This window comes from Hyperolius riggenbachi, chromosome 6 (assembly GCF_040937935.1).
Source record: "Hyperolius riggenbachi isolate aHypRig1 chromosome 6, aHypRig1.pri, whole genome shotgun sequence".
Classification (NCBI taxonomy): domain Eukaryota; kingdom Metazoa; phylum Chordata; class Amphibia; order Anura; family Hyperoliidae; genus Hyperolius; species Hyperolius riggenbachi.
The window spans coordinates 31,550,076-31,563,759 of NC_090651.1; the positions used below are offsets into that span (position 1 = coordinate 31,550,076).

At 43.9% G+C, this 13,684-nt stretch overlaps 1 protein-coding gene across 5 annotated transcripts in view; it reads left to right on the forward strand.

Moving 5' to 3' along the window:
• OSBPL9 (oxysterol binding protein like 9) overlaps positions 1 to 13,684 on the forward strand; it is a 214,765-nt gene that overhangs the window by 154,222 nt on the left and 46,859 nt on the right. For all 5 annotated transcript variants that reach the window (XM_068239067.1, XM_068239068.1, XM_068239069.1 and 2 more), the window contains 2 exons: positions 1,488 to 1,517; positions 4,796 to 4,846. In XM_068239067.1, the coding sequence (XP_068095168.1) occupies positions 1,488 to 1,517; positions 4,796 to 4,846 (81 nt within the window). The remainder of the gene's footprint in view (positions 1 to 1,487; positions 1,518 to 4,795; positions 4,847 to 13,684) is intronic.

Below are 13,684 nucleotides of genomic sequence, written 5' to 3' on the forward strand. Positions count from 1 at the left end.
AAAGATATTACACTTACCTGGGGCTTCCTCCAGCCCACCATAGGCCGTCAGGTCCCCCCGGCGTTCTCCCGGCTCCGGTTACAGGGCGACTTCGGCCTGAAGTCGTCAGGTCTGCTTCCCGCTGTGGTCGATTGCGGCATTACGTCGGCCGGCTACGCATCATCACAGCCGGCTCATGTGCGGCTCAATCTTAGAGAACTGCGCATGCACAGGATCTCGCGCTGGCCGGTGTGATGCGATCGTCGGCAGCAGGAAGCAGCCCTGACGGCTTCAGGCCGAAGTCGTTCTGTAACCGGAGCCGGGACCAGGGAAGGAGCCTGGAGGACGTCTGGGAACCTTGCGGCCTACGGTGGTGGCTGGAGGAAGCCCCAGGTGAGTGTAAAATCTGTTTTTATAACCTGCTCACGATCCCTTTTAAAGAAGCACTGTAGTGACAGGTAGTCCCTGGTTAATTAACGAGATAGGGACTGTAGGTTAGTTCTTAAGCTGAATCTGTTCTTAAGTCGGAACATTGTGCCATCTCTGTCCCCTGTACCTCCTCTGTGCCTCCAGTGTCACCCTCTGTGTCACCTCTGCCCTTTGTACCTGTTTATACAAGTTTAAAAGCCATTTTTTCTTAGTTTATTTTTTTTTTTTATCGATTTTCTCAAAAACTAGTCCAATTTGAAAAACATTATTATCGTATTGGCGGGTCGTTCGTAAGTAGGGCATTCGTAAGTCGGGGACTACCTGTAGTAGAATGCAGTAAGTTATTCAGGCTAACCTATGATTTGTAATTACGCCTCTGCTTGTCCCACAATATCTTTCTACTTATCCAATACCCACTCGGATTCATAAAAAATTCTGCCCAGTAAATATTTTTGGGGGCTCAGCACATTTTTGAGGTAAAAATCAAACATAGTGAAGGTTTATTTCTGTGTCACCTATGAGAATGAGAACAGGAAGCTATGTGACTGATGGAAGAAAAAAACAGAACTATTGTGTGCGTTTGCGCATGCAGGATTATCCACCAGGCAACCTATGCAGGTGCTTGGGGTCTAGTGGGTGTCAAGGAGCTCACCTGCCACCGTCTCTGACCTCTCTCCACTTCAGCTTTTGACTGATTACTATTCTGTTAGCGATACCCCGAGGCCTCAGATGGGGTTCCCCAGCTCCAAGCACAATACAGTGAATGAAATCCTGCCTGGGCTGTGGCATTCCGTTCGGTGTATGCTGTGATATTGTGAGGGAGTTTTCCGTGGAGGGTTCCCCCGCCGTATGCTGAGCAGCTGTGCTCCGCATGCACAGAAGTCCTCAGAGGCCGCTCTGGTGTCTTTATACGCCAGTCTTGCATCAGACATCATTGCTAGTCTCTGGGCTCTTATTTATACTGTGTAGCAGGCGGTGTGATCTCCTGTCTTCATGTCTTGCCGGTAATAAAACCACATGCATTATTTCTCATCATGGTATAAATGTGTAATTGTGCTTCTTTCCTTTCCTCTCCTCAGAAAATTGAAAACCTCAAGGACACCACATGTGTAAGTTGCTCTACCTAAACTACATTACATGTTACAGGGCATTAAAGGGAACCTGTGGCAAGAGTATTATAGAGGCTGCAATCTTCATGCCCTTATAATCTATGCCAGTTGCCTGGCTGTTGTGCTGTTAGTTGTGTTTGAGTCACAAACCTGTAACAAACCTATGCAACCAGTGGAATAACAGCATCTGATCTGCATGCTCATTCTGGGGCAATAACTTAAAGTATAGGAGGAGGAGCATCAGCACAAAAGTCAGTGAACTGGCATTGTTTATTAGAGAATGAAGATGGCAACGTCCGTATTACTCTCATTTCATGTTACCTTTAAATACAAACTGAGCACCAGATAACTTCAAGTGGAAATAAACGTATCAGTTAAACAATTTTATGTGTAGTCCGAACGCTAAATAGAACTTTACTGAAAAACCATAGTCTTATTATGTATCTGTAAGTTTAAAATGTAGGTTTTCATGTTTTATTGTCTCAGGTGAATGATGATGGTTTTTAAAGTTTTTCAGCTCCCACACAGACAAATATTGAACTGCTGAACTCACTCCTAAGCCCCATACACATGATCAACAAAAGTCTTTTAAATGCAGTTATCAAACCACTTTTGTTGTTGAAACAAACCAAGGAAGTTGTTTGCTATTGTTCGAACGACTGATAAGATGCAGCTCAAGTCAATCCAACTGTTGGAATAAGTTGTTTGATAATTGTGCATTTGAAAGACTTTTGTTGAGCGGGTGTATGGGGCTTCAGAAGCATTAAAAGTTTTATTGCTGATCTCCCCCCTCCAGCTGGTAGTGCTCCCCTGGGGCCCCGTTTTGCTCTCGCCTGTCTGGCCAGGACGTCCCTCCTTTGTCCTTATTTCTTCATCCCCAAGTTTGTGGTGTTTGGCATTTTAACTTTTTAGCAGCCTGATAAAGTAAAACTTGATTTTTTCCTGCTCTTGGGAAAGTGTGCTTTCCCCAGCCTGGCAGGGTATGCCGAGTGGGCAGCAGGAGGTTTTATAGTTGCCTGTCGGGAGGGCTGGATCGGCTTCTTCTCTCCACCACCACGGTGGCAATGTAATCCCAACATGTCTTTAGGGTCCCGATCACATGATATGACGTGATCAGGATCCAGGGGATGGTGTCAGTGTTATAGCGCCACCCAGTGGGGAGAGGGGTGATGGGAGAATCTTTCACCCCCCTTTTCCACCACCGAGTGGCGCTGTAATGCTGACACCATCCCCTGGATCATGTGATCGGGACCCAGAAGACATGTTGGAAGTTCAGAGCCGCCGGAGGAGGAAGAGAAGAAGCCAATCCAGCCATCCAGAACAGGCAACTATAACCGCTCCCTGCCACCCGCTCTGCATGGCTGCACTAGGCAGCTAAATGAGATTAACTGACAGAGGTCAAAATGCGGAGCAGCTTTCAAACCGCTAAAAGGTTAATGATCTTTTGTCCCAAACGAACAAAAGCAGAATATAATCATTGCGCCACATCCTGCTATTTGTTACCAGGCGCAATAGTTTATCAATAGAAACGTCCTGCCTAATTAGGGCTTTAAAGTGGACCTGAACTCCGAACTCCCCTCTGCTCTAAATGATACACAACAGCATAATAACCTTTAAACAAAAAACATGTATTTGTTACAGCTGATACACATCCTAAAATAAATCTGCACTGTTTCTACTTCCTGATTCATGGAAGCATACATAGGGTTAACATCCTGTGCTTTCAAATGGGATTATTTGCTTATCTGCCATATACAGTCGTGTGACACAGGGGGGAGATAAAATTACAACTTGTGATTAGACAAAAATGAGGGCCTGTACACACTGCTGCGCTTTTAAAATCACATGCGTTTTTTTAATCGCAAGGTCTTTTGAAAAATCATGAAGACCTGTACACACTGGTGCGATGCTATTTTTCTATTTTCATGAAGGCTTTGCGATTCAAAAATCGCATGCGATTTTAAAAACGCAGCGCAAGCGCAGCAGTGTGTAGAACAGGGTAAACTCTAAATACATACATTTCTCTACGTTTTTCTTCTGTCCTTTGCAAGCGTTCAGGTCCACTTTAATGGAACTACACATCTATCACCATTATTATTAAAACCTCGTTTTTAATCCTCTTATTAAACACGTTACAAACATTTTTCTCATCGGTATCGTACATTGAATATAAACCATACAATTTTTTGTTAAAATCTAAGAAGTGATTCAGGCTGCATCTAGTAATGTCTGTTCCAATCTAGACGCCCATGCCTGACGCACATTGTGTGACTACTGTCGCTTCCTCAGAGGTTAAAACTTTTCAATATGATACAATTTAGTGCAAGCAGCAAGAAGACCCTCCCCCAACAAAATCGATAGCTCATAGCACGGTGTCAGGACATCCTCGCCCTTTGACTAGACCGCTGCTGTCCAACTTCCTGGATGTGGAGGGCCAAACTCTTGGGACTCTTGCTCTGGAGAAGGCGGAGTAGCAATGTCCTGGTTTGGGGGCGGGGTTAAGTGGAGAAGACCATTCAGGATGTATAGTTGCAGATCAGTAAATATTATGAAGGAAGGAACATTTTTATGGTTTAGTTAGAAATGTTTCAGTCCTGCAGGAAAAATAGTATAATAAAAACAATCTGTTGGGCAGGTTTGAGGGCAAGTCTGAATTATATGCCAAGGTAACTCTTATTAAATAGGTGTAATTCTTCCTGCTGTGAGCGGAATATTGTTATGCAGTCTAGCATCTCTAGAATAATAAAAGAAAAGTGTTATTTATGTTGTTGCTGCTCTTTATGTCATTTGGGAGTGACACTAAAAGTATGAATACACCCTGTCATTTTAGATATCTCCAATATCAATATATTATTATAAAGTGTTTATATACAGCTGAGACATTTTCTGCAGCGCTTTTAAAGTGAACCCGAGGTGAGAGGGAAATGGAGGCTGCCATGTGTATTTTCTTTTAAATAATACCAGTTGCCTGGCTGTCCCGCTGATCTTCTGCCTCTGATATTTCGGCCATGGCCCCCTGAACAAGCATGCAGATAAGATGCTCTGACTAAAGTCTGACTAAAATCAGCTACATTCTCATTTCTGGTCTTATTCAGACATGGCCACAGCCAATGAGATCAGCAGGATTGTCAGGCAACTGGTATTGTTTAATAAGAACAAATGTGGCAGCAATGGATTGTAATGGACACCTTTACTTTTAACTTTTTAGTTCTGCTGTAAATAAGCATTGGGAAAATATAAGAGTGAAAAATAAGCATACCGACTTTTCTGTTTTGCAGAGTATGGTAGAATCCATCAAGCACTGCATCGTGTTGCTGCAGATTGCTAAGGTAAGTGTAGTAAGTTGTCATATTGCACTAAAGAAAACCAGAAGGGAAAATAAACTTATGAGATAATGAATCGTACATGTAGTACAGCTAAGAAATAGAACATTAGTAGCAAAGAATAGTCTCTTATTGTTTTCCAGTACAGAAGGAGTTAAACTTCAGCTGTTGTTTATGCAAAAGAGCTTTGGAGCTATTGGACTCACTGGGTAGAATACAGTCCTATTTTCTGAAGCACTTAAACAGCCAAGAAACAGTGAGAGACAGCTTTAGATAATGTTTTACTGCAGGGAAGTTCAAAGGGTCATTATTTCTCGGGTCTTTTTTTTTTTTTTTTTTTATAGCTTAAAGGCAGAGAGTGTGGTTTCTGCAAATATGACAGAATGATGAAATATTATACAAATTATGGTACTTATCCGTTAGCCGGGCGCATCTGGCAGGTGGCGACAAAACTCCACCAGAGTTACAGCTTTCCCTACTATCCATGTCGGCCTGGAGGGGGAATAGTAATTAGCGCCACCTGCCGGATGCGCCCGGCTAACGGATAAGTACCCAAATTATATATATACAGTGGAGGAAATAATTATTTGACCGCTCACTGATTTTGTAAGTTTGTCCAATGACAAAGGAATGAAAAGTCTCAGAACAGTATCATTTCAATGGTAGGTTTATTTTAACAGTGGCAGATAGCACATCAAAAGGAAAATCGAAAAAATAACCTTAAATAAAAGATAGCAACTGATTTGCATTTCATTGAGTGAAATAAGGGTACTTATCCGTTAGCCGGGCGCATCCGGCAGGTGGCGCTAATTACTATTCCCCCTCCAGGCCGACATGGATAGTAGGGAAAGATGTAACTCTGGTGGAGTTTTGTCGCCACCTAGAGGATGCGCCCGGCTAACGGATAAGTACCGAAATAAGTTTTTGAACCCCTACCAACCATTAAGAGTTCTGGCTCCCACAGAGTGGTTAGACACTTCTACTCAATTAGTCACCCTCATTAAGGACACCTGTCTTAACTAGACACCTGTATAAAAGACACCTGTCCACAGAATCAATCAATCAATCAATCAAGCAGACTCCAAACTCTCCAACATGGGAAAGACCAAAGAGCTGTCCAAGGATGTCAGACAAAATTGTAGACCTGCACAAGGCTGGAATGGGCTACAAAACCATTAGCAAGAAGCTGGGAGAGAAGGTGACAACTGTTGGTGCGATTGTTCGAAAATGGAAGGAGCACAAAATGACCATCAATCGACCTCGCTCTGGGGCTCCACGCAAGATCTCACCACGTGGGGTGTCAATGGTTCTGAGAAAGGTGAAAAAGCATCCTAGAACTACACGGGAGGAGTTAGTGAATGACCTCAAATTAGCAGGGACCACAGTCACCAAGAAAACCATTGGAAACACATTACACCGCAATGGATTAAAATCCTGCAGGGCTCGCAAGGTCCCCCTGCTCAAGAAGGCACATGTGCAGGCCCGTCTGAAGTTTGCCAATGAACACCTGAATGATTCTGTGAGTGACTGGGAGAAGGTGCTGTGGTCTGATGAGACCAAAATAGAGCTCTTTGGCATTAACTCAACTCGCTGTGTTTGGAGAAAGAAAAATGCTGCCTATGACCCCCAAAACACCGTCCCCACCGTCAAGCATGGGGGTGGAAACATTTTGCTTTGGGGGTGTTTTTCTGCTAAGGGCACAGGACAACTTAATCGCATTAACGGGAAAATGGACGGAGCCATGTATCGTGAAATCCTGAACGACAACCTCCTTCCCTCTGCCAGGAAACTGAAAATGGGTCGTGGATGGGTGTTCCAGCACGACAATGACTCAAAACATACAGCAAAGGCAACAAAGGAGTGGCTCAAGAAGAAGCACATTCAGGTCATGGAGTGGCCTAGTCAGTCTCCGGACCTTAATCCAACAGAAAACCTATGGAGGGAGCTCAAGCTCAGAGTTGCACAGAGACAGCCTCGAAACCTTAGGGATTTAGGGATGATCTGCAAAGAGGAGTGGACCAACATTCCTCCTAAAATGTGTGCAAACTTGGTCATCAATTATAAGAAACGTTTGACCTCTGTGCTTGCAAACAAGGGTTTTTCCACTAAGTATTAAGTCTTTTATTGTTAGAGGGTTCAAAAACTTATTTCACTCAATGAAATGCAAATCAGTTGCTATCTTTTATTTAAGGTTATTTTTTCGATTTTCCTTTTGATGTGCTATCTGCCACTGTTAAAATAAACCTACCATTGAAATGATACTGTTCTGAGACTTTTCATTCCTTTGTCATTGGACAAACTTACAAAATCAGTGAGGGGTCAAATAATTATTTCCTCCACTGTATATGTATATATATGTATGTATATATATGTATGTATGTATATATATATATATATATATATATATATATATATATATATATATATATATATATATATATATATATATATATATATATATATGAGGCTCTCATTTCCAGCAGTTGCTAACTGATAAAATTCTGACAAAATAGTGTGCATGTGAGTAGGGAGGCTGGCTGGTATCTTACTATTTTGGCAGTTAAACTGTTGTTCAGAAAATGCTGTTGAAAACAAAGAAAACCCCAAGAATCCTCCATGAGCAGATGGACTGTCCCAAAACCTGTCGGTTCTGTCAGATTTTAATTGCCTACTTTTTTCGTGATAGTGGTCCTTTAAGAAACTTCACTTGTTATCTATGCAAAAGAGCTTCTCTGAGCGCTTGGGCTACAGTGCTGTTTTCTGAAGCATACACACTATATGAGCTTTTTAACCCTCCTGGCGGTATAAAAAAATACGCCAGGAGGCAGCGCAGCAGTTTTTTTTTTAAAAAAAAATTTCTATATCATGTAGCGAGCCCAGGGCTCGCTACATGATAGCCGCTGCTCAGCGGCATCCCCCCGCCCTCTTCGATCGCCTTCGGCGATCTCCGATCAGGAAATCCCGTTCAAAGAACGGGATTTCCTGGAGGGCTTCCCCCGTCGCCATGGCGACGGGCGGGATGACGTCACCGACGTCACTGACGTCGGGTCGTCATTGGGAGTCCCGGGCCACCCCTCGGCGCTGCCTGGCACTGATTGGCCAGGCAGCGCACGGGGTCTGGGGAGGGGGGGCGCGCGCCGCACCGTATAGCGGCGATCGGGCGCGCGGCGGCGGCGATCGGGGTGCTGGCGCAGCTAGCAAAGTGCTAGCTGCGTCTAGCAAAAAAAAAATTAAACAAATCGGCCCAGCAGGGCCTGAGCGGCACCCTCCGGCGGCTTACCCCGAACTACGTTCGGGGTTACCGCCAAGAAGGTTAAAGAGGAGCTGTCAGCTATACTATCTCAGAAAAAAAAATCTAAAAGTAGATAAATACTTGCTCTACTAACATAGCATATGTATTGCACTGTCCACATTTTGATTTTAGTGATTGTTTTCTACAGTAAAAAAAGAGAAAATGCTTCTTAGCATTTCCCATTTTAACTGTAGCTATTGTGAAGCCAATCCTGATGTCATTTCCTCCCTTACTCTCCTCTGCCCTATTGTGTGTGCATTGCCCGCTCTCCACTATAGAAAGTGCATTATTTCAGCATGAGAAATATTGGCCAATCAGAGAGGAACAGAGGTGTGGGAGGGGAAAACAGGAAGGAAAGAGGCTTCAGCCAATCAGGCTGCATTAGTTAAAGAGACTCTGAAGCAAGAATAAATCTCGCTTCAGAGCTCATAGTTAGCAGGGGCACGTGTGCCCCTGCTAAACCGCCGCATACGCGCCGCTAAACGGGGGTCCCTTCACCCCCAAACCCCCCACTGCGACACTTGGTCGCAGACTTGGTCGCTCCTTGAGGCAGGGCTAACGGCTGCAGCCCTGCCTCCATTCGCGTCTATCAGCCGCGCATCGCCGCCTCTCCCCCGCCCCTCTCAGTGAAGGAAGACTGAGAGGGGCCTGGGAGAGGCGGAGATACGCGCTGACAGACGCGCGTGGGGCAGGGCTGCGGCGGTTAGCCCTGCCCCAACCAGGAAGCGCCCCCCCCGCATTACGGAGGGGATTTGGGGGGACAGGGACCCTCGTTAAGCCGCGGGATAGCAGCGGTTTAGCAGGGGCACACGTGCCCCTGCTATATATGAGGTCTGAAGCGAGATTTATTCTCGCTTCAGACTCTCTTTAAGTCTGAGGGGAAAGTAGAGAAGCAAAAAAGGACAACCCAGCATGCCCTGCAACTTCCTTTGTGCGGCAGATGTACCAAATAAGAGTCAGGTAAACTGGGGAATGATCATTTATCAACAAGAAAAGTAATAGTGATTTAAACTTTTGGATTGCCTGGTTAGCATCCTTATTACTTGTTTACCAGATTTAAATAATTGATTTTTGATTTTATGCCCGACAGTTACTCTTTAATCGTTAGAGATTTTAAAAGCTCTTGCTAATGCAATGCTGTGAGGGATTTTATAAAATCACATCGCTCCAGTGAGAACACAAACATAGGATAACATTAGCAAGAACTTTTATAATCGCAAAGCGCTTAGAAAAGCTCTTGTAGTGTGAACGAGATCTCTCACTGTGTCTTGTTTGTTTACGGTTCTACTGCCGGAAAGTTAAAAGCGTCATTAGCTCTGCTCTGTTTCATAGTTTAAAATTCAGAGTTTAGTTTGCAAACTGCAAACATTAGAAAATGATGCAATGTTATAAAAATAAAGCTTTATAACTGAAAATAAAAATGACTCTTTTCTTTGCTACGGATGTTCTATTAATTATCTGTTCCGTACTACACATAAAATTCATTATATCATAAGTTATTTTTTCGCTTCAGTGTCCCTTTAAGTGTACCAGAGATGAATAAGAAAAAATAATGTATACATACCTGGGGCTCCCTCCAGCCCCCTCTGGCCTGATCGCTGTCTTGGCGCCGTTCTTAGCGTCCTTGATCTTCCGTAAGCGGTCCTGGTGTCTTCTGCTTTATGCGGCAATTGCGTTTGCATGTTTGAGAGTAGATACGATATTTATTCTTTTCCAGGTCAAAGAGTTCACATCCTAACTTGCGTCAGGGAGTGAATTAAAAAACCGCTCTGGAAAAGCACTTAGAAAAGCGTTTTTACCAGAAACGCAGTGCGCAGTGGAGCGCCGGAAGGGGGAAAAGCAGACAAAAACGCAAAACGCTTGCGTTTTCGATTTTAGGTGCGAATGAGGCCTGAATCTGCCTTTTTGCATTCTACTAGTTTATCGTCTCCAGAGAAAGGTGTCCACGTGGTTCCCTTATTATCAGGCGTTGTAGCAGGTGCCAGCCTGTGACAGTCCGAGGATCACCCCGCGCACGGCCATGGCCTTACACAATGATCGGGGTGAGGAAGTCCGGATTTCCCCAGCCTGGTATACACTGTCTTGTGACAGACGGCAGGATATCCTGTTTAGCCTGCACATGTTACAAGCGGAATGTGGCTTTCCACAGACTCATTAACATGGTATTATTAATCTTCCCCTTGCTTCTGCATTGTGGATAAATTGGCCACCTGCTGTCATTGGAAAAGGGCTTGAGTGCCTAATGTGCCTATGAAGATTTGTCTTCTGAGCATTCATTAATGGCATTTGTTGTGTGTGTGTGTGTGTGTGTGTGTGTGTGGAGGGGGGGGTACAAGCTGCTTTACATGTTTCGTTAAAGTCTGACGCATTACCTCACTGATTGTGTTAAAGGAGCACTGTTCAGAAACATTTTAAACCTTTTTTTTTTTTTTTTTTTACATTGCCCTGCCATTTTCTGTAGTGCCAGTATAACAGTTTCTGGCTTCTATGGACAGCATGGTCACCATTCACATTCCAGTCATCTTTAAGCACGCATGGTTTTTACTTTATAGTCACAGAAATCGTGTTCTACTCATTAACGGTAGGACGCGATGTGATGGGATTGGTGTATAAATAAACCAGAGGGAAAGGACATTGTAGCCTCAGCTGTCATTTTCTGTGGTTGGTTCATTAAAGGATACCCGAGGTGACAGGTGACATGATGAGATAGACATGGGCATGTACAGTGCCTAGCACACGCAACTGTGCTGTGTTCCTTTTTTTCTTTCTCTTCCTGAAAGAGTTAACATCAGGTATGTAAGTGGCAGTTCCTGTCTGAGTCGGGACTTGATCAGGCTACAGTGTGACCCTCACTGATAAATTACAACTATAAAACACTTTCCTAGCAGAAAATGGCTTTTGAGAGCAGGAAAGAGATAAAAAAAAGGGTCAATAGTTCATATTTAACTCTGGCATACTTCAATAAATGTTTCATTGAGCAAAAACAATAAAAACTTGAAAAGTAGATTTAAATATAAAATAAAATGTGGAATATCGTAGAAAGTCATTTTTAGGAGAAGGAAGATAGTTACAATTTTTGTATTTCATTTGTTTATTTTCATCTCGGGTGTCCTTTAAGGAGATTGGCAGTGATGTGGATCAGGTTTAGATCCTTTCCTACTTTTTGAAAGTGGAATTCTCCACAAAATAAGTGTTTATTTTTCAAATGTAACAAATTTAGAGTATTTATTATGAAGTTCAGAGAAGAATGGGCACGCTCTTTGAAGATAATTATTTTTGCACTGCGCTAAATGCAGGCTGAAGTTGAACACTGTCAATAGATGGCTTTCCAAAGCCGTTATTTGTGATCCTTTAGGTGAAAATCTATCAGGAGTACAGGCGTCCCCCGGTGTTGGTGACAGTGATCCTTGGCTTCAGTGATCCTCCATGCTAGATAGTATATTTGTGTCGGTCTGGGGTGCCCCTTTAGCAAGGGGAGTTTTCCTCGACCTGTGGAGAAGTTGAGACGGGGAGCCCTTATGGTGTAGTATCGTTAGGAAAATTTGGAGGAACAGAATTGTGAATAATCTATACTAACAAAGGTGAGTTGCAGTCCTGCAACCACCGTATTGGCATGCAGAAAAAAAAGTTTCCGCTCGGTAGCCCTCACCCTCTGGATCTGGGTGGTCGCTCTCCTCCTATGGTCCTGTACCCTGGTCGGCCATGTCACCCAGTGGTAGGGATGACACCTCAAAGAGGTGTTAGTAGATATACAAGTAAAAGCACGTCGGTGGAGGTGCCCAAATGTATGCAATGCTAGTAAAATTGGCAACGGAGGTCTCTTACCTCCAGAAGAAGACTCTCATAGATGGAACAAGGAAGTCTTTATTAAAAAAACTGTTATACTGTAGACAACGCGTTTCACGGGACACAGCCCACTTCCTCAGGTCAATAAAACAGATAACCTTATTTCCAGCCGTGCAGAGCAGGGGCGCCCGCTATGAACTATGCGCCCCCGCTCTGCGCGGCTGGAAATAAGGTTATCTGTTTTATTGACCTGAGGAAGTGGGCTGTGTCCCGTAAACGCGTTGTCTACAGTATAACAGTTTTTTAATAAAGACTCCCTTGTTCCATCTATGAGAGTCTTCTTCTGGAGGCAAGAGACCTCTGTTGCCAATTTTACTACCATTGCATACATTTGGGTGCCTCCACCGACATGCTTTTACTTGTCCATGCCAGATGCATCACTATTGTAGTTTAGGAGAACTATGCTTTTCTGTGGAGAAGCATGTGATAAGCTTGGTCAGGTGATAGAGATAGAAGTCTCTGATTTGCTGGTCATGATCATGTGCTAAAGCAGAATGTGATCAGAACTTTGCAAATCTATCAGCTGATCAAGCAAATCACATGCTTCTCCGTGAGTTCTCCTAGACATGACCCTCCCTAGTTCTCACTATGAGCTGCACAGCGTGGCAGGTTCACATGATGTTGCAGCTCTTTTCAAATCTAAAGCTACACTGTGGCCAGAGGGATACGCAGGCTGCCATATTTTTATTTATTTTTTACAGAATGACAATTACCTGGCAGATTTGCTGATCTCACTGGCATCAATAGTGTCTGAGGCCCAGTGCACACTGGGCGGATCCGCAGGCCGCATCCCCTTGAAAATTTGCATGGCTAATGTATCTCTATGGGCTGGTGCACACCGGCGGTTTGAGGTTTTTAGCAAGCCGCAAACGTGCCTCTTGCTGCACGTTTGCGGTTTGCATAAAACCTCAAACCGCCGGTGTGCACCAGCCCATAGAGATGCATTAGCCACGTGGATGCGGCCGGCGGATCACATACAAAATCCGCTCTGTGCACCCGGCAAATATCGGCTCTCTGCTCCCAATACCGCTAGCGTTTTGACGATCTGCTAGCGGTTTTGGTGTGCACTGGGCCTCAATCACACACTTGAAACAAGCATGCGGCTAATATGGCCAGACTTTCATCACAGCACCAGATGGTCACAGTCATTCTGCAACACTGGCTGAAAGTATAAAGGAGCCCACTAACGGTACAATTTTCAGCAGATAATAGTTTGTTCGACCGTTCAGATCAATGCAGTCGAGTTTACAGAAGATAAACATCGTTGATGCCCCAAATCAACTCTGAACGATTCTAGCAGGGATCGTTCAGTGACAATTTAGTTAATCTGAAAGACCGATTTTATTAACGTGTGTGATGGATTGGAAGAACAGATTGGTCTGTTGATGGTGAAATAATCGATCTAGAACATTTTATTTTCTGATCACATTTATCTGATTGCTTGTGCTATACCGTTACTGGGCACCTTTTAATGACACAGGATCAGCAAGACAACCAGGAAATTGGCAAAGTGTATAAGGAAAATGCATGCAGGTGGGATTATAGGAAACAGAACCGCTATCACAACGCACGCTACGTTCATTTCAATGCCATTTTCATCGAGTGATTGCGATTCCGTCCATTATAATGAATGGAAATCGAAATTCATTTAATACTTTAGAAGCTTGAGGCAGGGAACACACTTGACTGTTTTCGTGCGCGTTTTC